The sequence below is a fragment of the Cervus canadensis genome, chromosome 30 (assembly GCF_019320065.1).
Source record: "Cervus canadensis isolate Bull #8, Minnesota chromosome 30, ASM1932006v1, whole genome shotgun sequence".
Classification (NCBI taxonomy): domain Eukaryota; kingdom Metazoa; phylum Chordata; class Mammalia; order Artiodactyla; family Cervidae; genus Cervus; species Cervus canadensis.
This window is the reverse complement of record NC_057415.1, coordinates 32,411,462-32,434,653: the sequence shown is the minus strand read 5'-3', so window position 1 is coordinate 32,434,653 and position 23,192 is coordinate 32,411,462. Positions and strand designations below refer to the sequence as shown.

General features: G+C 38.7%; 1 protein-coding gene across 2 annotated transcripts in view; it reads right to left on the bottom strand.

Moving 5' to 3' along the window:
- Positions 1-23,192, bottom strand: part of MUSK (muscle associated receptor tyrosine kinase) — a 95,016-nt gene that overhangs the window by 15,407 nt on the left and 56,417 nt on the right. For both annotated transcript variants that reach the window (XM_043453770.1, XM_043453771.1), the window contains exons 9-11: positions 17,173-17,332; positions 6,943-6,949; positions 226-489 (exon numbers count right to left, since the gene is read on the bottom strand). In XM_043453770.1, the coding sequence (XP_043309705.1) occupies positions 226-489; positions 6,943-6,949; positions 17,173-17,332 (431 nt within the window). The remainder of the gene's footprint in view (positions 1-225; positions 490-6,942; positions 6,950-17,172; positions 17,333-23,192) is intronic.

Genomic DNA, 23,192 nt, shown 5'->3' with positions numbered 1-23,192 from the left:
CAGGTGGATTCTTTGCCATCTGAGCCACCAGGGAAGCCCCATGTATAATAATGTATCATCCATCAGGGATTTACAGGGTAAGAATTTTGTCCAGTTAATTACCTTGTAGTCTGCACAAAAGCCAGCTTTTGCCTTTACTCCTGTACCTGACAACTTCCTCTTTTGAAAACTTTCCCTGTTTGCAGACAAACAGAATTTCCCCATTTATTTATTTTTTAATTTTACCTGCAAATGGGTATAGGAGTAGGTACCACCCCAGGGTTGCATTCTTGGAAGATGTGGTTACAGAGCAAAGCTTCAGCAGCTGGCCGGCAGAATGGGCTCACTGCTTTCAGTTCATTCCAGGCAGTATGAACCAGTAGTTCTTGGGCCTCCTCAGGGTCTGCGTAGGAGTTGTTGAAGAAAACAAGAGCGTCTTTTGCCAGGACAGCATTACACACCTCCCCTCTGTACTGGGCGCAGTAGCCTTTGTTATCTTTTTGTGGCTTGCTGAAAGAAGCAGTGAACAACATTCCAGATCACATGCTGTTCTGAGCATTCAATCTGCCTTTTTGTTTATTTTCCATTTCCACATCTGCATCACAGAAATAGAAGATTGTACTGGCAAATTGGTTGAAATGTTCCATCTGAATATTGTCATTTCCAGCAGCAGTTATATTACCTCTAGCTACTCCAGAGGTTATGATGAAGATCCAAATTGATAACCATGTGGAAAGCTTTAGAAACTCAAGGCCAGAATGTGTGGGAGTATTTTTTATTATTTTCATCATAAATAAAATTTGACTCCACATTTCTTACAAACAAGCTGACGTAGCAATAAATACATCTACAAAACACATTCATCATGATGATTAATAAGTGACTAAGTGTAGTAACTGGTCTGATCCAAAAACTTGCAGCTTTATAAACATGAAAAGTGAAAAGTGAAAGTCACTCAATTGTTTCTCTTTGTGACCCCATGGACTGTACCCTGCCACACTCCTCTGTCCATGGGATTCTCCAGACAAGAATACTGGAGCAGGTTGCCATTCCCTTCTCCAGGGGATCTTCCCAACCCAGGGTTTGAACCCAGATCTCCTGCATTACAGGCAGACTCTTTACCAACTGAGCCTCTAGGGAAGCAAAGCGTTGGTTGCTCAGTCATGTCCAGTTCTTTGGGACCCCATGGACTGTAGTCCTCCAGGCTCCTCTGTCCATTGAATTCTCCCATAGTTTATTTAAATGTTATGATAGGTAAGCATTTGAATTTTGTGGCACACATCTTCAATACTCAGATCCTACCACCCACACATGTTCCCAACAGTCCATTAAAGAATAAGAAGAAAGGCACATAGGGAGAAGAAAGCATTGGACTCTCAGATGAGAGTCTCTATGACTCTCAGAGGAGCTAAGTAACATCTTCAGTTTTGCTATTTTCTCGCCACATGTCTTAGGGAAAGTCATCTGTTCACTTTAGATGCCATACTCTGTAAAGTGATGTAAATACTTATCCTGAACCCAGGTTATTGTGTATTCATGGGTAATGAAAGTACTGGCATAAAAATAAGATTAAAAGCTTATAATGATTGAAAAGGACAACAAGGAAAATGAAGATACTGCTGGTACTCTCTCCACATATCCACTGTTCCCTTAACACAGTGCTGAGAATTATAGCTCCTCTACTCACTTGACAAATATTTATTGAGCACTTATTATGTGCAGGCACTGTAATAGTCTCAATATATCTTTATGCCTTCCATAAGATACTGTTAACAGGGATGGAAAATTCAAGTTGCTTTATCATTTAGATCATCTGTTGGAATTTAGCATTTCATTATCTTTATATAAAAGATTTCAAGAAGAAATTAAACAACTGGAATTTGTTTAATTGAAGTGTTTTAACTGCTAACAGACCTCATCTGAATTTGAAAAATTGATTAGAAATTATCATTGACTTGTCTTTGAAGCAAATTTATTAAATGAGATACAACTCATTCAGGTAAAGCAATGAACTTCCATGAAATACTATATTTTAAAATGATGTTTTCTAATATAGAATAATTTTCTAATTCATATGAGCATTTTACTAATTAGTTAACATGAATTTTATTGTATTACTTGTAGTTTATTGGGGGTTTTAAAAATGAAGGTTTTGAATAAGGGAACACAAAACTCCCAAGAAAACGTGGGCCCTATAAGGTTGAGAAAACACCAGAAATAGCTCATGACTCAACTTCTGAGGAAACCCAAGGTAGGATGACACTAAGAAAGTTCGAGAGAAGCAAGGATACTGTGCTTTAAGAAACTGAGTAATAATACCTAATAACTGGAAGTAACTCAAACTGTTTTACAAAATGGTCATACATATTGATAATCCTTCCTTAAAAAGAGAGGAAGAGTGACTGTTTTCACTTAGAAAAAAATATATCATGTAAAAGTTAAATATTTCTCCTGGTCTGTCTGAGTTGAGAATTAATCATCTGTGTTTCATTGTCATATGATAACTATTAAATAATATTTCTTTAGTTTTCCACTAATATTTTTAAATAAAAAGTTCATGATTTTGTTCTTTAATTACATAAGCAAAAACCATTTTTTGAAAAAAACATTGGAAACTTAGAAAAATTACACAAAGGAAAAGTTAATGAAAGTAGCCTTAGAGATAAGGGTTATTAATAATGAATTAACCAATTCTTTTCTCTGAATTTCTGTTGCTTTTCTTTTAAAAAGCCCTAGAGAAATCTTTAGAACAACCTCAGTGTGAATTAATAGTACTGAGTCCTCATTGATTTGTGAGCATTAGCTACATAATGCAAAAGAAAAAAAAGAAAAAGCAGAATAGGCTTTTAATAGAAGGAGAAGATCTTGGTTTTAATTTTGGTTTGTCTTCATACCAGCTTGACGATAAGTAGCCTGTGAAAACCGTTTGCATCCTGGAAAAAACCATACGAAGTGTATGGTTCTTGCTTATTTTCTGTGTCTTGCTGATGTTTTGGGAGCATTAAAGACAGCTTTCGTAGATTATCATTGCTTGATTGGCCCACAAGGCAAGGGATATTTAGCATCAAATATATACAAATGTGTGTGTGTGTGTGTATCCTATGTAATATATCTCCCTTATTTTGGCAACTTATAAACCTCAAATTTTATGTGATGATCAAATTTCAGAGGCCAGATATGGAAGCCAATTGGGCCATTTTTTCCCCTTCAACCTCCTAACCTTATCACTTAAAAATTTATTTTAAGGAGCTCACAGCAAAACCTGGGGAAACAGATGAATGCAAAAAATTTCCACTGGTGCCTTCTGACTTTTGCAAGTGATGAGTCCCCTTTCTGTCCCACTGAAGTCATGTTTCTCCACATGTAGCTCTTGAGACTGCAGATGGAGTAACAGCAGAGGCCTGTTGCTCATTCAGCAATGGGACAGAGGTTGCAGGGATCTGTTCACAGAGTGCTGGTTATTTCGGAATAATCTGCCAAACTTCCTCCAAAAATTCTAGTTAATATGGCACTTGCAGTCAGTCCCTCTCTTGCCTCCTGACAAACTCAACCTGACTGACCTCTCTTTCTGTATAGTTTCTTTTTTGGAATCAACAACTGATGTTTGATCCCAGCCTTTCCCAGCCTTTCCAGTTTCTCTTGTAACAGACAGCTCTCCTTGGTCAAAAGAAACATTTGAAGGATTCTTACTGCATCTTCACTTTTATTTTCTCTCTGCTTTAGCATGTCTGAATCCCTTTCAGTAGAATACAGTTGACCCTTGAGCAATACAGGTTTGAATTACTTGGATTCCACTTATACGCAGTTCTTTTCAATAAATACTACACTTCTATACCATCCCATGCGTGGTTAGATGAATCCAAGGATGAAAAATGTGGATATGGAGGAACCACATAAATATAGCACCAAATATAAGATACTTATTGGTGCCCCTGACCACTGAATTGTTCAAGGGTCCACTGTTTTAAAATGTGATGCTCCAGTTTCTATGAGAGAGACATCTACTCCCTTTGAACACGTAATACGTTGTCCAAGGGCACATTCAGATGACCAGCCATGCCATGGTTGGTGGGGACAACCCCACCACCTCAGTGGAAATGCCACACCTTCTTTTCCTGCCCTCCCATGTGAGAACTGTACCTCTCCTTCGATAGTGACACTCCTTTGTTATACAGTAACTGCCCGGCCTCTCACTGTACTTATGTGATGGTCAAGGCTATACATCGCTCTCAGTCTCCAAAGCAAACTGGAATTGTTTTTATCCTTTAACGTCTAGTGTCTTTGTGTATGATTGTGTGGCTCAGAGGTAAAGAATCTGCCTGCAATGCAGGAGCGGCAGGAGACGTGAGTTGGGTCCCTGGGTCAGGAAGACACCCTGGAAGAGGGCATGGCAACCCACTCCAGTATTCTTGCCTGGAGAACACCATGGATGGAGGAGCCTGGCGGGCTACGGTCCATAGGGTTGTGAAGGGTTGGACACTTGGCACACACACATGCACATTCTCTAAGACGGGAGTCAGCAAATAGAACCCACAGGTCAGATTTGGCGCTCTGCCTCTTTTTATATCACCTGTGAGTTATTTATTTTTTTGAATGGTCAAAGAAATCAAAAGGAGTGAAAATTATATGAAATTCAAATTTCGGTGTCCAGAAGTAAAGTTTTACTGGAACACAGCCCAGTTCATCCATTTCCAAGTTGTCTATGGTTGCTTTTGTGCTGCCATAGCAGAGCTGAGTAGCTGCAACAGTGACTGTTTGGCCCACAAATCCCTATACTTACTGTCTTGTCCTTTGCAGAAAACCAAAGGTCCTTGAGTTATCACAAGCGAAAAATGGTATGGGAGTTTCTTTAGTTAGCATTTATTTGACTATAATCAGTTAAAGATTTTCATTTGCATATAGCTCTATGTGAATGATTTCTGTCCTTGAGCCCTTAGGGTTTCTGCATGCTTCCATCATTATGTGGTTCTGTAATATGTGTAGGGGTGTGAGTGTGTGTGTGTGTGTGTGTGTGTGTGTGTGATGTCCGACTCTTTGCAGCCATTTGACTGTAGCCCACCTGGGTCTTCTGTCCATGTGATTTTCTGGGCAAGAGTCCTGGAGTGGGTTGCCATTTCCTTCCCTAGAGGATCTTCCAGACCCAGCGTGTGTATGTTTATGTCCCCTAGTAAAATGTCAATTCCTTGGGTGCAGAGAATTAATAAAATTTCTTTTGTTTCTCTACTTTCCAATATAGCACCAGAATTAGTGTTGTTTTTTTTTAATAGCATAATAGTATTTATTTATATTTGGCCACATCAGGTCTTAGTTGTGGCATGTGGGATCTTCATTGCATCGTGTGCAATCTTTCATTGTGGTGCCCGAAACTCTCTAGTTGTGTCACGTGGGTTCCAGAGCACGTGGGCTCAATAGTTGCAGCATGTGGGTTTAATTGCTCTGCGGCATGTGGGATCTTAGTTCTCCAACCAGAAATCAAACTTGTGTCTCTTGCATTGCAAGGTGGGTTTTTAACCACTGGACCACAAGGGAAGTTTCCTAGGGTGAGTGGCTTAAAGATGCATAGAGAAGACAGGCGTGCTGAAGGGATGAATGAGTGAAAGATGACATCTCTTCTATGGGTGACCTGCATTTCAATTTACATTTTTCCATGTATATGCCATATATCTCTTCAGTAAATATTCAGCTTCTCTGTTGTATCCTTCAGGTCAGTATGCTGTCTCTTAGAACTGTGATAGCCACCTAATTCTCAAATAGGTGAAGCCACCTAATTCTCAAATACCTGATAAATTTATTTACCAGGTAAACAAATGCATCAAAGCTATATGAATTGGGAAAAAGATTGAGAACACACTAAATTTTCTTAGGCTATGAATTATTATTTATACTATGAATTATTTCATTCCATGGAATTACAATCAATGGCTTGAGTTGTAGGTCCTGTTTAGTTGCTCTGTTAACTGGGTTAGCATTATAGTTATGAATGTGTGTTTTTGACTCTGACTATCTGAGCCCAGATTGAGGTTCTGTAGTTAGCTATGTGGTCTGGACAGCTCTTTGTGCCTCAGGTTCCTCATATAAAGAAAGAGGAATGATAGTTCTTGTCCTACAAAGTTGCTGAAATGTTAGTATAAGAAAAGTGGTACTCAAAATGTCTGCAGAACTTAACTATTATTATTATTTTAGTTAACCATTTTGATGAGGGCTTTCCAGGTGGCACAGTGGTAAAGAATCCACCTGCCAATGCAGGGGACTCAAGAGACGCAGGTTCTATCCCTGGACTGGGAAGATCCACTGAAGTAGGAGATGGCAACTTGCTCCAGTATTCTTTCCTGAAAAATTCCATGGACAGAGGAGCCTTGTAGGCTAGAATCCATGGAGTGGAGTACAATCCAAAGAGTAGGACATCACTGAGCAACTGCATACACGCATCCATTCTGAATCTTGATTTCATCATTTGTAAAACTAGGTTAAAATAGTTACCACACATCATAGAATTTTTATGAAAGTGAATTTATGCAAATAAAACATTGTAAATTTTGGAATGTTATAAGGTCTTACTTTCTTATCTGCAGGATAAAGCTGTGAGGGAGAGTTTGGGAGTCAGTGCTGTGTCTCTTTTCCAAGCCTATCATTTACTTGATGTGTGAGTCACTTGGAGTCTCCAGTTCCAAGTAACTCTCTTAATTTCTTTTCCATACAATAGGGATAATAACAGTACCTATTTCATAGGGATGTCCCAAGGATAAATTTTTTTAATGTATATAAAACTCCTAGCATAGTGCCTGACACATAGTAAGTATTCAATAGATACTACCTATCTTCATCATCATCTTTTTGTGAAAGTATTTAAAGGATTAGAAATTAGAGAGTTTCTGAAAGATTACAGTGCTCAACAAATAATAGATAAAAAATGGCATGTCAAACAAAGCAAAACAAAACATTGGTGCAATAACAATACCTTACCTCCATTCTAGTACCAGGAAAGGAAGTTTCCACAGGAAATCAAAGTAAAAGAGAAAAGAAACAAAGGTTAGTACATTTTCATCTCAAGGCTTATAAGAGATAATTTTGATACCTCTAGCTCTAAGGTTCTGAAAAGTTCTCTGCATCTGCCGGGAGGCCAGATCCTACATTAGCAGGCATATTTGGAGAAGGAAAGTAAGAAAATATTAAATGTCTCTAGGAACTGAATTCTCTTTAAGAGGAGTCAACCATGGCATCATTAGGCTAGGCAGGATCGTAGTCTGATTTTCCCTCTGTTGGCTACCCAGGGACTTTTCAACAGGAAAGCAAGGAGTGGAGGGCTGAACAGGAAAAGGAAAGAGGGGATGGGTGGTGGAGCTGTTATTTTCGCAGACCCACTGGCCTCACGTGGTCATACCGGGTCTCACAATCAGAAGGGCTCCATCCTTAGTTTAGTGTTTTGCTGTGATCATCTTGAAACACTTAATAATTTTCTAACAAGGGGCCCCACATTTTCTGGATAGAACAGATGGAAGAAACATGAGGAAATTCTTAAAGAGAAAATGGTATACAGTTCAGAAGGGGTAAATACAGAATCTAATAGAATCTAATAGCAGCTGGACAAGGAAACCTGTTGAAACATGAAAAGACCAAGGTTTTGTATATGAAAAAGCCCTCAATTTAAGAAGTAAAAGAGAGGATTCTATACCATGGAGATGAACCAACACCAAAGAGAATCCAGCCATAGAACTTGGGAAGAGATAATAAACTTAGATAGGCTTCTATTTCAATGGCAAGTGAGAGGACAAAAAAATCAAGGTTGTTTAAAGGTGCTCAGTCTTTTCAAGAATATTAAGAGAATCAAAGGATGATTCACTAGACTTCTGTGTGTCTTCTCTCCAGTCACATTTTCTTTCTTGGGGGCGGGGGGTGGAGCAGGGAAGGGCTTCAAGAACCTGGCAATTATAAACAAGTGCTTTTATCTCAAAACTAGTTATTTGTAAAATTCTAAAAATTTCCAACAGTCATCAGTATTTGTAGTATCTTTTCAATTATCTGGAAAAGCCAATAAAACTTTGGCTGTCTTCTAAAACACACAGCCAATCTAAAATGAAAAAGCTGCGTGATTATAAAAAGAATGCTTACCTCTTGGTACTAGTTGTGGGACAGCTGGTAGCAATTTAGTGCAGCTACTGGCTGTTACTCATTTATTCTTTTCTCTTTTATTAAAAGCAAACACCTTTAATCAGTTGGAAACCAGATGTAACCACCATGAAATGCTGAGGGGTGGGGTCTGTTTTGTTGATAAAAACACTCTCTGCCTATGGTGGGTGAAGCACTGGGTGGTAGAGAGAGTTGTGTGCTCCTGCCACATTATCCCAGGTCTCACAATTGTGGAGAACATTGCAAGGGACCCAGCAGTGTGGCTATGAGACATGACAGAGAATGTGAAACATGATGGTGTGTTCAATTAGCTATGGTTATTATGAAACAGAGTCCAAAGTTATATTTGCTCTGTAATAATGTGAATCATCAGCTCAGAATATAGAAAATAAAAATATGAAATGAATGGATAAAGATGTCTCATATATATATATATATATGCACACACACATATATAATGGAATAATAGCCATAAAAAAGACTGAAATAATGCCATTTTGCAGCAACATGGATGAACCTAGAGATTATCCTACTAACTGATTAAGTCAGATAAAGACAAATATCATATGGTACTTATATGTGGAATCTAAATTCTGATACAAAGGAACTTATTTACAGAACAGAAATAGAATCTTTTGCACATGGTTATCTGGTTTTCCCAACACCATGCATGGAAAAAACTGTCTTTTCCCCATTGTATATTCTTGGCTCTTTTGTCATAAATTAATTGACCATATATGTGTGAGTTTATTTCTGGGCTCTTGATTCATTTCCACTTGTCTAGGTGTCTGGTTAATGCCAGTTCCATGCTGTTTTGGTTACCATAGCTTTGTAATATAGTTTGAAACCAGGACGTGTGTTGCCTTCAGTGTGTGCTTTCTTAGTTACTTGACTATTGGGGATCTTTTTTGATTCCATACAGTTTTAGAATTGTTTGTTATATTTTTGTGAAAAAATGTCATAGGAATTTTAATAGGAGTATATGAAATCCACAGATAGCTTTGGGTGGCGTAGACATTTTAACAATATTAATTCTTCTCATCTGTGAACACAGGATGTTATGTTAAGTCACTTTAGTTGTGTCTAACTCTTTACGACCCCATGGACTATAACTTGCCAGGCTCCTTTGTCCTTGGGATTCTCCAGGCAAGAATACTGGAGTGAGTTGCCATTTCCTCCTCAAGGAGAATACAGGATATCTTCTATTTATTTGTATATTTAATTTCTGTCATCAGTGCCTTGTAATTTTCAGTGTACAGATCTTTCTATTCCCAAGTTAAACTTATTACTAAGTACTTTTTTTGTTTCTGGTGCTATTGTAAATGGGATAGTTTTCTTTATTTCTTCTTCAGATGTTAGTATATCAAAAAAACAACTGATTTCCATATGTTGATTTTATATGTAGAACTTACTTAATTCATTGATTAGTTCTAACAGATTTTGGTGGAGTTTTTAGGATTTTCTATGTATAAGATTGTGTCATCTGCAAATAGGGACAATTTTACTTCTTCCCTTCCAATTTGGATACCTTTTATTTCTTTTAATTGACTGATTGCTTGGGCTAGGACTTCCAGTACTATGTTGAATACAAATGGTGAGAATGGGCACTCTTGTCATGTTCCTGATCTTAGAGGAAAAGTGTGTAATGTTTTGCTATTGAGTATGATATTGGCTGTGGGTTTGTTATATGTGGCCCTTACTGGGTTGGAGTGCATTGCTTATATCCAATTTGCTGAGAGTTTTTATTTTTAATGTATATTGAATTTTGTTAAATGCTTTTTCCACACCTACTGAGAGGATCATATTTTTATCCTTAAAAATATGGATATATGTACATACATACATATATATATATATGTACACACATTATATATGTACATACATACATATATAATGGAATAATACTCAGCCATAAAAAAGACTGAAATAATGCGATTTTGCAACAACATGGATGAACCTAGATTATCATACCAACTGAATTAAGTCAGATAAAGACAAATATTAACTGATTTGTGTATGTTGAACCATTCTTGCATCCCAGAGATAAATCCCACTTGATCATGAAGCATGATTCTGTTAATGTCAGTACATTTAAATTTGGTTTGCTAGGATTTTATTGAGAATTTTTTCAACTATATCCATCAGGAATATTGGTCTTTAGTTTTCTTGTATTGCCCTTATCTGGCATTGGTATCAGGGTAATAAAGACTGCTGTTAATGCTTCTTTAAATGTTTGATAGAATTAATACCTGTGTCTATTTTGATGGCCTTTGGCTCTTCCAGGGCTATGCTCATTACAGGGATCATAGAATGTCTTGCTGGTCTCTGTCACAGGGCTGAGGGTTCTGAGGAAAAAGAGAAGGCATCTTGCCAATAACATGGCATCCTGGTGAGTTTAAATGGCAACTTGAGCCTTTCGAGGTGGTGACTGAAGGGGAAATGGAACTTCCTGGTTCATAGGGAGAGGATCCAAAAGTTTTTCTGGCTCCTTTTGATGACTAGCAGCAAATGTAAATGAGTCAGGAAAAGTATATCAAGTTTCTCAAATAATACATATGAATCTGGGCATATGCATGGAAGAGTTTTGGGAAAATGAAGGATGATCTTTATTTTTGTTGTTGTTGTCTTTCAAACATTAGAAATATCATTAGACATAATCCTGAGCCCTAGAACAGATTTTTCCATTTCCAGTTTTCCTGCTGGGATGAGTAAATAAACAGATGGAGTAAAAGCTTCAAAGTGAAACACAGAGAATGTGACAAAAAGTACCGTTGACTGCAAAACACCAGGGGAGGATGGGGGTGGCTGAAATGGGAGAAAGGAGAGTTTGAGGTAAGGAAGTGTGCCAGAGTGTCAAGGGGAAGCATCAGGCTCTGGACCTCTGAGGCTAATGGAGAAAAGAAAGAAAGTGAAGTCATTCAGTTGTGTCTGACTCTTTGCGACCCCATGGACTGTAGCCTACCAGGGTCCTCTGTCCATGGGCTTCTCCAGGCAAGAATAGTGGAGTGGGTTGCCATTTCCTTCTCCAAGGGATCTTCCCAACTCAGGGATCGAACCCGGGTCTCCCTCACTGCGGGCAGACGCTTTACCATCTGAGTCACCAGGGAAGCCCTAATGAGGCTAATGGAGAGAGATGCCAAAAACAGAAACGGAGAGAGCAGGTGTCATAGCTAAGCTCTGAGAGATCTGGGAAGTGTAAGACCATGCTTTGACGTGATTCTGAATTAATGTGGTTCCGTGCATCCCTTTTATACCAGAGTGGCCTCACTTTCCTGGAATATTGGTTCCCTATTTCCTGAAATAGGGAGCACCCCAGAGTTGAGATGTAGTTTCCTCAATAATGACAAGGGGAGACTTATGAGGCATCTAGCAACTTTGACTGGAAAGAACAGGTTCAGTTCAGTTCAGTCGCTCAGTCATGTCTGACTCTTTGAGACCCCATGGATGGACTGCAGCACACCAGACCTCACTGTCCATCACCAACTCCCGGAGTTTACCCAAACTCATGTATTAAGTCAGTGAAGCCATTCAACAATCTCAGCCTCTGTCATCCCCTTCTCCTCCTGCCCTCAATCTTTCCCAACATCAGGGTCTTTTCAAATGAGTCAGCTCTTTGCATCAGGTGGCCAAAGTACTGGAGTTTCAGCTTCAACATCAGTCCTTCCAATGAACACTCAGGACTGATCTCCTTTAGGATGGACTGGTTGGATCTCCTTGCAGTCCAAGGGACTCTCAAGAGTCTTCTCCAACACCACAGTTCAAAAGCATCCATTCTTTGGTGCTCAGCTTTCTTTATAGTCCAACTCTCACATCTATACATGACTACTGGAAAAACCATAGTCTCGACTAGATGGACCTTTATTGGCAAAGTAATGTCTCTGCTTTTTATATGCTGTCTAGATTGGTCATAACTTCCTTTCCAAGGAGTAAGCGTCTTTTAATTTCATGGCTGCAGTCACCATCTGCAGTGATTTTGGAGCCCCCAGAAAATAAATTCTGCCACTGTTTCCATGTTTTCCCATCTATTTGCCATGAAGTGATGGGACCGCATGCCATGATCTTAGTTTTCTGAATGTTGAGCTTTAAGACAACTTTTCGTTCTTCTCTTTCACTTTCATCAAGAGGCTCTTTAGTTCTTTTTTACTTTCTGCCATAAGGGTGGTTTCATCTGCATATCTGAGGGTATTGATATTTCTCCCAGAAAGCTTGATTCCCGCTTGTGCTTCATCCAGTCCAGCATTTCTCATGATGTACTCTACATATAAGTTAAATAAGCATGGTGACGATATACATCCTTGACATACTCCTTCTTCTATTTGGAACAAGTCTGTTGTTCCATGTCCAGTTCAAACTGTTGCTTCCTGACCTACATATAGGTTTCTCAAGAGGCAGGTCAGGTGGTCTGGTATTTCCATCTCTTTCAAAATTTTCCACAGTTTATTGTGATCCACACAGTTAAAGGCTTTGGCATAGTCAATACAGCAGAAATAAATGTTTTTCTGAAACTCTCTTGCATTTTCAATGATCCAGTGGATGTTGGCAATTTGATCTCTGGTTCCTCTGCCTTTTCTAAAAACAGCTTGAACATCTGGAATTTCATGGTTCATGTATTGTTGAAGCCTGGCTTGGAGAATTTTGAGCATTACTTTACTAGCGTGTGAGATGAGTGCAATTGTGCGGTAGTTTGAGCATTCTTTGGCATTGCCTTTCTTTGGGATTGGAATGAAAACTGACCTTTTCCAGTCCTGTGGCCTCTGCTGAGTTTTCCAAATTTGCTGGCATATTGAGTACAGCACTTTCACAGCATCATCTTTCATTATTTGAAATAGCTCAACAGGTATTCCATCACCTCTACTAGCTTTGTTCGTAGTGATGTTTCCTAAGGCCCACTTGACTTCACATTCCAGGATGTCTGGCTCTAGGTGAGTGATCACACCGTCGTGATTATCTGGGTCATGAAGATTTTTTTTTTGTACAGTTCTTCTGTGTATTCTTGCCACCTCTTCTTAATATCTTCTGCTTCTGTCAGGTCCATACCATTTCTGTCCTTTATTGAGCCCATCTTTGCATGAAATGTTCCCTTGGTATCTCTAATTTTCTTGAAGAGATCTCGAGTCTTTCCCATTCTGTTGTTTTCCTCTATTTCTTTGCACTGATCACTGAGGAAGGCTTTCTTATCTCTCCTCGATATTCTTTGGAATTCTGCATTCAAATGGGTATATCTTTCCTTTTCTCCATTGCATTTCGCTTCTTTTATTTTCACAGCTATTTGTAAAGCCTCCTCAGACAAATATTTTGCTTTTTTGCATTTCTTTTACTTGTGGATGGTCTTGATCCCTGCCTCCTGTACAGTGTCATGAACCTCTGTCTGTAGTTCATCAGGCACTCTGTCTATCAGATCTAGTCCCTTAAATCTATTTCTCACTTCCACTGTATAATTGTAAGGGATTTAATTTAGGTTATACCTGAATGGTCTAGTGGTTTTCCCTGCTTTCTTCAATTTAAGTCTGAATTTGGCAATAAGGAGTTCTTGATCTGACCCATAGTCAGCTCCCAGTCTTGTTTTTGCTGACTGTATAGAGCTTCTCCATCTTTAGCTGCAAATAATATTATCAATCTGATTTCAGTGTTGACCATCTGGTGATGTCCATGTGAACAGGTTAAGGAGAGAAATAAAAATGGCAGGTGTCTCATGGGGTTCAGATGTCTTATTCCATTGCACTCATGAGATACCCTTTTAAAATGTGCATGAGGAAATTTTAGGAAAAGTAGAGGAGCTTCAAGTCTCATAGTAAGTGTGATGCAACAGGAAAAACAGATCAGGGGATGAACGAAAGGGTCTTGTGGCTTTTTATGAATTAGCTATGTAAGGGAGTCTTATTCAAAAATGGTACCTCATACTTTCCAAACCCATTGACTAAAGTCAAATCATTGCTGGTTTCATTCTACATAAAATTACAGAAAGGTGAAGATAGGGGAATTAAGGTACACATTTTATAGGTTCCTTTCTCTGGACCAAAATCCTAGAAGAGAGGTATATTGATAAATTACACAAAGATAAATCAGGAGTTTTTCCTACTTCTTATTTGGAACTCCAGAAGCAGAGACTCTTATAAGGGCCCTTTAACCTGACATGAGATCGGCCACATTAGTGCGAAAATAGTAGTATGACACAGTTGGGTAGACAGCAGGACTGAGTCAGTGGTCTAAATCTTCTTTGGATTTTTTATAACATGAAAATGATTCCGAAGTTGCTACAGTCCTCAAGAGGGATAAGGAAGGAGCTGACTTGAGGTTTAGCATGTATGGCATTGCAGAGAGAGCCAAGGTGACTAGGGGAAAAGGTTGCATAATAGACTCTAGAGAGGGAATTGATGAAGGATTTGACCAAGATGTAGAGGATTGTACTGCTACAGGAAGAGCCTCAATGGGGCTGAGCCAGACAGGGAGGTCCTCTGGGTTCCAACCAAGCCAAGAGATGAGATCACTAGTTCTCCAGCTGTAGACTTTACCAAAGACCAGGGTGGTCCAGAGGACACCACTGCATAAATCCAAGACTCCTTCTCTCTTTCCATGTAAGGAAGAGATAGAAGGAGGAAGGAGGGGAAGAGACATGGCAGGGAATTGATCTTTGAATGCCTGAATAATGACCAGAAATGAAACTTTCTTCATATTAGCAACATTTATTTTCTCCTCCAACCAGTGGATGTGTAGGTTAAGCTAGGTTAGATCAGTTTATTTTCTTGGATTTGAGTATTCATATGTAATTATTTCTCTCCGTCTCTCTGCACATACATATGTTATCAACATATAGATATAGTTATATAAATATATATTTACTGAACACTGGCTCCTGATCAACTATCAAATAAAACATAAGATAGTGAGACTAGAATCATTCCAAGTAATTTAAAGGCATCAAAAATGTAATCATTTTGTTATCTCTTGAACCTTCTCATGTTCTTTTGTTTTATCTGTTATTGTTTGTCCTAGACATTTTCCTTAAAATCTCAGACACATCTAAACTCCTTGTACCACATTCAGACACTTTCAAACCTTATCTTTTCTCTCCTGACCTGCCATCTATGTAATAGTTTTCATGCATCTCTCCTCTTCTCTCTTCACCAATTGTTGCTGTTGTTGTCCAGAACTTCATAACTCTTCCAGACTCCTGGAATAACCTAACTGCATGCCATGCCCCTCATCTTTTGACACCTGACATCTGTTGATTTGATAAAGAATATATCTGACCATATTCACTTGTCTCCTCTAAAAAAATTAAATGACTTCCCATTGATTAAAGAGTACAGTCAGCCTACTCAGCCTCTTCATAATACAGCTAGATCTCACGTTTCAAACCTTTCTTCCTCTCCTCTACCTCATCGCAGTCTCCATCATGACTTGCTATTTTCTGGACTCACTTTGACCTTGTCATCTCTAACTCTAATGGTACCTCTTTTCGAAGGATTCCCTTAAACTCTCTTTTTTCCTGCTGTTGTACTTTGTGCTTCTGCATAGAACATAGTCTGTGTCATGATGTCTGTGACTAATGGGCTTCCTTTTTAGATTGAGAGTCCCTGGAAGACTTGGACTCCATTATTGATCCCATTCATAAATTAAGTTTGCATCCTTTACCTAATGCAATGGACTGAACCTAGTGTATTTAATAAATGCATGTAAGAGTGCTTCATGGACAACAAATGGTATGTGAAGAGTAATCAGTTTATTATTATTTGTTAAATTGAGTTGAATTTACTTTTAAGAGTCTCACCCTTCTCTGGGAATATGACTTCCCATCAGTGGAAATTCTTGAATAATTGATGTGATATCTCAAGATACAGATATATTCTTGGAGGAGAAGGCAGAAAGAATCTGGTTTTGAAATCTCTTTCCTTCGTGGGCATGCCTCAGAGGGCCAGCCTTGTTCAATGCTCCCTATGTATTTCTCTGTGTCCTTATTCACCTCATGCTAAAAGTCACAAGCATTACTAGAAATTTCCTCATCAAGGAAGATCAAAGAAGTGACACTGTAGTAAGAAATATCAGACTCTGGGGAACTGGCTCTGGATACAGGTTCTACCAGTGCTTACCTTACATGTGAGGCCAAGCATCTCTCTGCTGACCCTTGGACGGTAGGCATGCTATGAATATTATCATGCCTGGCATTTCCTGATACAGGGATTATTTCCATCTCTAGGAATTCCACAGATGTTCTCAGAAGCCTTTGGGACATTTAAGTTTTAAAAATAAACCTTTATAACTCAACACAAATATCCTAGAAATCCATGTGTCAGCCCTTTTCCTTGAAAATATCTGTGGATCCTGCTATCACTTGCATGAAACAAGAAGGGGAAAGGCCACGAGGTAGATAATATATTTATAAGTAAAAATGCCCTAAAATATAGTCAATTAGAAATTGGCACAAGCATGTTAAATGTCTGCCAACTTACTCTTTGGGAGCCTTGGAAAACTTGATTAACCCCCAGAAAGAAAGAGGAGGAAGAGAAAAAAGAGGAGGGGAAGGAAAGAAAAAGAAAGGGAGGGAGGGAAGAAGGAAGGAAGGAGGGGAGGAAAGAAGTAGGGAGAGAGGGAGAGAGGGGAGAATAAAAAAAAGAAAGGGAAGAAAAGAACATGAAAGAGAAAGATATTGAAAGAAATGAACTCCTGGAAGCTGTTTCATATCACTTAGGCAGGCATTTAAGAATTTAATTTTTGAAGCAATGAATTTCCCAAAATCAATTATTTTGGTCAACCTTTGGAGGAAGAAATATCCCAAGTGGGCCTGGAGTAAGAGATTTAAAAGAAAAAAAGGTGTTCCCTAGTGAAGGATGCTGTGGAATAGTACCGACTTTCTCTTCTCCTCAGTCAGTCAGTTCAGTTGCTCAGTCATGTCCAACTCTTTGCGACCCCGTGGACTGCAGCACTCTAGGCTTCCCTGTCCATCACCAACTCCCAGAGCTTGCTCAAACTCATGTCTATCGAGTCAGAGATGCCATCAAACCATCTCATCCTCTGTCGTTCCCTTCTCCTCTCCTGAAACAGTGCAGTTGTGAACAGCCATCCTACCTGCTATGCTGATGGTGGCTGCAGCCTTTGCAGTGCTGAATTTCTCTCCATGCTTATTAGTAGCTATGCATGTGTAGAGTCCTGGCTTGGTGATAAACAGCTGCAGTCTTGAGTCAATTACTCTGTCTTTCACACTTTCTTGAATAGACCCAGAAGAAACCTGGTGGAGTCGGCGGGGGAAAGAAGATAGAATTAGGTCAAGAATTTCTAATATGCTGTGTAAAGTAGACTGGAAAGAAAAAGGATTAGGATTAGGATCAAAAGGCATATGGTAGATTGCAAAAATTGCCAACAACTTTTGTCTCCCAACGCCCATGACCTTACAATGTGACTTTGTTGCTCTTCCTTTCGGAGGTGGCTTCTTTCTTCATGCTTTGAGTCTTGATTGGCTTGTGACATGTTTTCAAAAGATACAGACACTTGCAATGTTCTTGCACACTGTGGCTTGCTTTCTTATTTCACTTAGAACCTGTGACCTCCTGTGAACAAGCCAGAGTGGGCCTGATAGAGGTTGAGGCACTTATGGCCCAGTTATACTCACTGATCCAGCTGGCAGCCAATAATAACCCCCAGATATATGAATAAGGCCATTCTACACCCACTAGCTCCTACTCAACCTGCCAATCACAGGAGCTAGATCAGTAAGATCAGGCAATCCTCGCCCAAATCAGCAAAACCACCCAGTCGAGCCACAGACTTGTGAGCATTAATAAATGGCTCTTGTTTTAAGTGATCAGGCTTGGGACGTCTGTGATGTGACAGTAGATAACTAACATGAGCTAGAAAAGATACCCTGTGTGTATCCTCCAAGATACATCTCTATGTCTTAAAGTTAGAGACAGTCAATCATGACGGGTAATAGAGTTTTGGACTTATTTTCATAATTCTTTTCCAGTTCCCCCCCTAAATGCACAACAAGTAGTGGATGGTTAACAAGAAAAAAACAGTTATGAAGTCAGTCCTGTTTCTGCATCATGACCTATATCAGAAAATCAAGTATCCTGGAAGAGCCAGGCTACCAATGCCATATTAGCACATAATTGACAGGTTAATATACCTAAATGCTCTTGAGTCATCAGCATGCCAACTCTAAGCAGCTCCCAGTACATTCTTTTGGGTTGCAGAGTTCCAATTTACACACTAGTGTGTCTGACCCCCAAAGTCTGTGCTTTTAATCTTTATGTTTTACTGCCTTGCCTAGTCCTAAAACTGCATAGTCATTAGAAAAGAAGAGCAGTAACAACAAAACCTCAAATCAACCATAAACAAAATAAACATCTGACTTAAATGTCATTGTTAAGGTGGTGACATTTCTTAAACTGGTGATTCTTTCTTCACTGCTTTCTTAAGCATTCTGCCATTTTTTCAATTTTTTTTTCTTCATCATCATTGCTTATCTGAGGGGGAAATTGCTAGTTTGAGAGAATTGTGAATGGACTGACAATCAAGGAATCAGCTAATGGTTTACCTTGAGCAGGAGTAGGAGTGGGTACCTTGGTGGCCTTGAAAAAGATCTTTCTGTCTAGTAGTAGAGAAGGAAACTAGGAGTAAGAAACTTGGAGCCAAGATATTTTACTGTTTCTCATTTAGATCTGCAAGGGGGAGGGAAGCCCTGAGGTGAGACCAACTTTCCATGCTTCTGCTGCCAGGTAGCTGGGTGGCCCCAGAAGCAAGCACTCTCTGTTGCAGTTAGGCAGTGAAAGTTTGTCCAGTTAGCTCCTGTCTTTTTGTTCTTTATCTGCACTATGAGTCTCCATTCTTTTAGAAACACTGGTTTATGTGAGCATCAATTTACCTTAACTGGGTAAACTTCCCAGGTCAGATCAAGTATTGTGGCATTTTCCCCAGATAAGCAGCCTAGACTCTATGAGAAATTGACAAGGCAGAGAGGAAAATATATTTGAGAGACACACATGCAGTTGGGAATTCTGAATGCATCATTATCATATTTATCAGAGATTCAAGTTCCTATGGATTTGAATGTCCAAGTTAGATGGAAAGGACTGAACAATTTGAAATACAATTTGAAAAGATTATTGGGGGATAGTTGATTTATAACATTGTATTAGTTTCAGGTGTATAGGAAAGTGATTCCGTTATACATATTCATAGATCCATTTTTTCCAGATTCTTTCCCATAAAAGTTATTGCAGAATATTGAGTAGAGTTCACTGTGCTCTATAGTAGATCTTTGTTGGTGAAATACAATTTTGGACTCTCCCCAGATTTTAATACAAAGCAACAATGAGAAAAAAGCTAAAGACCTCAAATCTCTGTCAGTTAGTATGTTTTATGCTCTGAGGATATTTTGTTTTTAAATATAATCCCTTCCCAGTTTATATATGTGAAATCTGTAGAACAGTTACCTTCCTCCTTTGCAAGTTTGTTTCTTCTTTCAAGAAGTAGGTCTGTACAGTGGATGCCTAAGAGACAACTCAGAAATGAGTAATCCCCTCAATGCTGACTAAACTTGCACTATTTTCATGTTCACACCTAAGAAAGTCACTCCTCAAGGTCACTGAAAACATTCTTGGGAGGAAAGCGAAATGAGCTTTAAGCCGCCTGACCTCTGTCCTCCTGGACATCATCCAGGTGCTGACATAGTCCAGTGGGTAGACCGTCAAGTTCCAAGGCTCATTGCCTGATGATGATGTGGTTCCTAAGTGCTTTTCCTCCTGTTTCCAGAGGCCTGGCTTGATTCAGTTTGTGACTCATGCACAGCAGGCCTTGTTAGTCATCATTTGAATTTGTTTTTCTTTCTTCATGGAGCAATCTGACCAACAGTTTAGTATTTTTCATGACCTAAAATTCAGAACATCCCTTTGCCCTGCATTTTGATCATTTTGCCTTTCAGATTTAAAAGCTCAAAAGGATGAGTTCAGATTATGCCTGGGAGCTTTAAGCAAGGTATGCTGAGGCAACGGTAAGGACTTCATTGAGGTGACTTTATCTGGTATTACAGTAAATATGTTTTTTCTCCAAGTCACCCAGGCATACTGACCTGAAAGCACTGGATAAACAGTTCTCTGTTCTGTGTGTGGGGGTGAGACTGTGACGTCAGATGAGGCCATCGAACAGGCACTCTATTAAATAGGCATATTAGTTCACACCTGATAAAATGTATGTAAAAGTCTTCTGAAGGAGACAACATAGGTGGAAAACTTTTTACATATCATTAATAATGCTGTTTGGAGAGAATTTACCCCCAGTTATGGATAATCCTATAACTTCATCATAATTTGGCCTCTGAATGGTATTCTGGCTTCTATGACCTTGTCATGCAGCAAACAGTCCCAGTTGGCTAGAACTATCTCACGGAATTTTAGGATATGGCCTAATATGGTCCATGTCTAGGGAGTTGTAAAAATGTCTGTTTATGCATCATAGAAAAAGGAACAGGCTGGCTGAGAAAATTTCCCATTCTGTTTCTGATCAACATAGCCATGAATATTGACCTCTTTCAGTCTGGCTGCTGAGACAGTCCACATAACATATTCCACTTGATATATGTAATTATCTTGGGTTTACACAGTCAGTAAGAAAAGATGATTCCATAGCTCATGTCCTTTAAACCAAAAAACTGCCTCTTAAAAATATGTATAAAATATAAGTGAGCTTCCCTTTAAGGAAATTCAAAAACCACAATCTTCAACACAGATTTGGCTGTTCATTTTGAAAACTCTTCTAATAAATTTAAATGATTGAACTTTTAACATGTTTTAGGAGTTATAAATATATCTTTTGGACAAAGCAAGAGAGATGTGCAAATTTTTTATTTGAATGCCAAAATAATAGAGTTGGATTTAACTTTAAGTAAATCTGGTTATCAAAATATGAGGATATTTTCTTTTAGAAAAGTAATCTCTGCTGTAGCCATAAGTAGTAATAAGTAATAATACCAAAGTATTATTTCCAATGTTGTAAAACAAAAGGGATATTACTGCTCACTCTGAGTTCATCTAAGACTACAAATTTTCATGAAAGATGAGTGATGTCTCCATAGGAAGAAAGCAAAAGAATTTTTTATCACTTTGGCGCAATTTCCTTGCCTTTCTCTTATTCTTTGGCTGTAAGCATTCAGGGTTTAAGTTTACTGGCATGTTCATGTATGAGGATGAAGGAGCATTCACATCTTTTAAAGTACTTATTATACTTTAATACTTTAGTGTGTTAGTGAAGTTAGTTCACTGCCTTATAGTTAGTTAAAGGACACAGTTCGAATTCTGTCTTATTCTGTGCCAAATTGCTCCCGGCTCTGCATTTGTCTTAATCCTGCCCACCCAAAATGATCCCAGGTCTGTGGACTCTTCCCTGTTCTCAATAGACTTCTCTGGCTGGCTACTTGTCCGACATTAAGTACCTAAGATTGCCTCCATTTCCTGTGATTTGCATCAGCACAGGGCAGTCATCTCAATTTCTAGTTGGACTTGGATAGTAGCACCAAGAACAAAACTTGGCTGTAAGAGCAAACCCTCTCTGACCATGAGAACTGCAGATGTCCTTTTGCTTTCTTTCTGGAGGAAAGTCACTGTTCATTTATTTTATTCCTGTTTTAGAATCTCCAGCAAAGAATCTATTTTGCTTTCTGGTTTTTTTTTTTTTGTGTGTGTGAATCACATCTTAAAAGATGAAGTTGGAGTCTCAGTAAGACCAAAACTAACTCAAACCATCTGGCTTTTAAAAATTACTCCTCAACTCCAACAGAGAATAATCATATATCTTCCAGTTCTAAAGCCCTACAAGCCTTTTGAAGAGTGAGACAAATTAGTAAAGTCATATTGTCAGTTCCCCAGTTTTCTTAGGGCATCTCTTTATACTACTTTAAAAGGCTTAAGACAGCTCCTACAGCTTCATAGAAAAGCCACAAAATGTACTGTCAAATAAGATTTGAGTTGTAAATGATACCTGAAGTTTAATTAGAGAACTAAAGAAGAACAAGATTACAAGTTACTTTAACAAGTTTAAGCCAATCAAAGATTAGTAGTAGCCCTTGGTCCCTAGCAGAAACAAACAAAAATTCTCTGGAGAAAAGAACCTTTATCTAGACCTCAAATTAACCTCTGACATTTTTTTTTTTCTCAAAACAATGAACAGCAGGTAGTCAAAGATAACTAGGCACACAAGGAAACAAAACACAATGAAAGAAAGTCAGCAGTAAAACAGACAGCAGAAACAGACCTACAGAGGCATTCCATTTCATCCAAATGAAGTCAAATGTATCCATGACCTATGTAAGCCTGTAGGATCTACAATCCCTATACACACCCCTTACCTCTTTCCTCTAGCCACACTGACCTACTTGCTGTTCCTCTGACATTCCAGGTGTACGCTTATCTCAGAGACTGTGCCTGGTTGTAATCCCCCTGTTATCTACACAGCCTCCTCCTTCAGCTCTTTGCTTAAATATCTTCATCTTAATAAAGCTTCTCTGACCACTTTATTGAAAACAGAGTCTTCCTCCTGAGGTTGTACTTTCTCACTTTCCCGCTTTATTTTTCTCCATGGCATTGGACACTATTCACACAGGGTATAGATTCTACTGTCTGCTTATTTTATTGTTTGTTTTTTTCCAGTGTTAGTGTAAGAAACTTGAGGATAGGAAACTTTACTTGTTCTGGTTGCGCCTGTATGTACAATGTCTAGAATAATGCCTGATGCCCAGGAGATGCTCAGTATTTGTAGAATGAATAAGTGAATGCTTTTATGTAAACTGCTTAGAACAGGGCCTAGTCATAGCAATCACATACTATATACTAGCTACTATTACCAGTATTAGAAATGAAAATAAAATGTTGCACTAACAGACACGTATTCTAATTCTGGATTGCTTTTCATCAAAGTAGGCTCTAGCAGTGAACTAATCCTTCAGCTGATGATTTTTGTGTGGGCAGGAATTATTACCACTTCTCTTTTACACAAAAGTGTAAAGAATAAACTTGGTTTTCTACTATTCCCTATGATATAAGGAAAAAAGTAAACCTATGGAGTTCAGTTTCTAGACAGTGACTTCTAGAATGAAA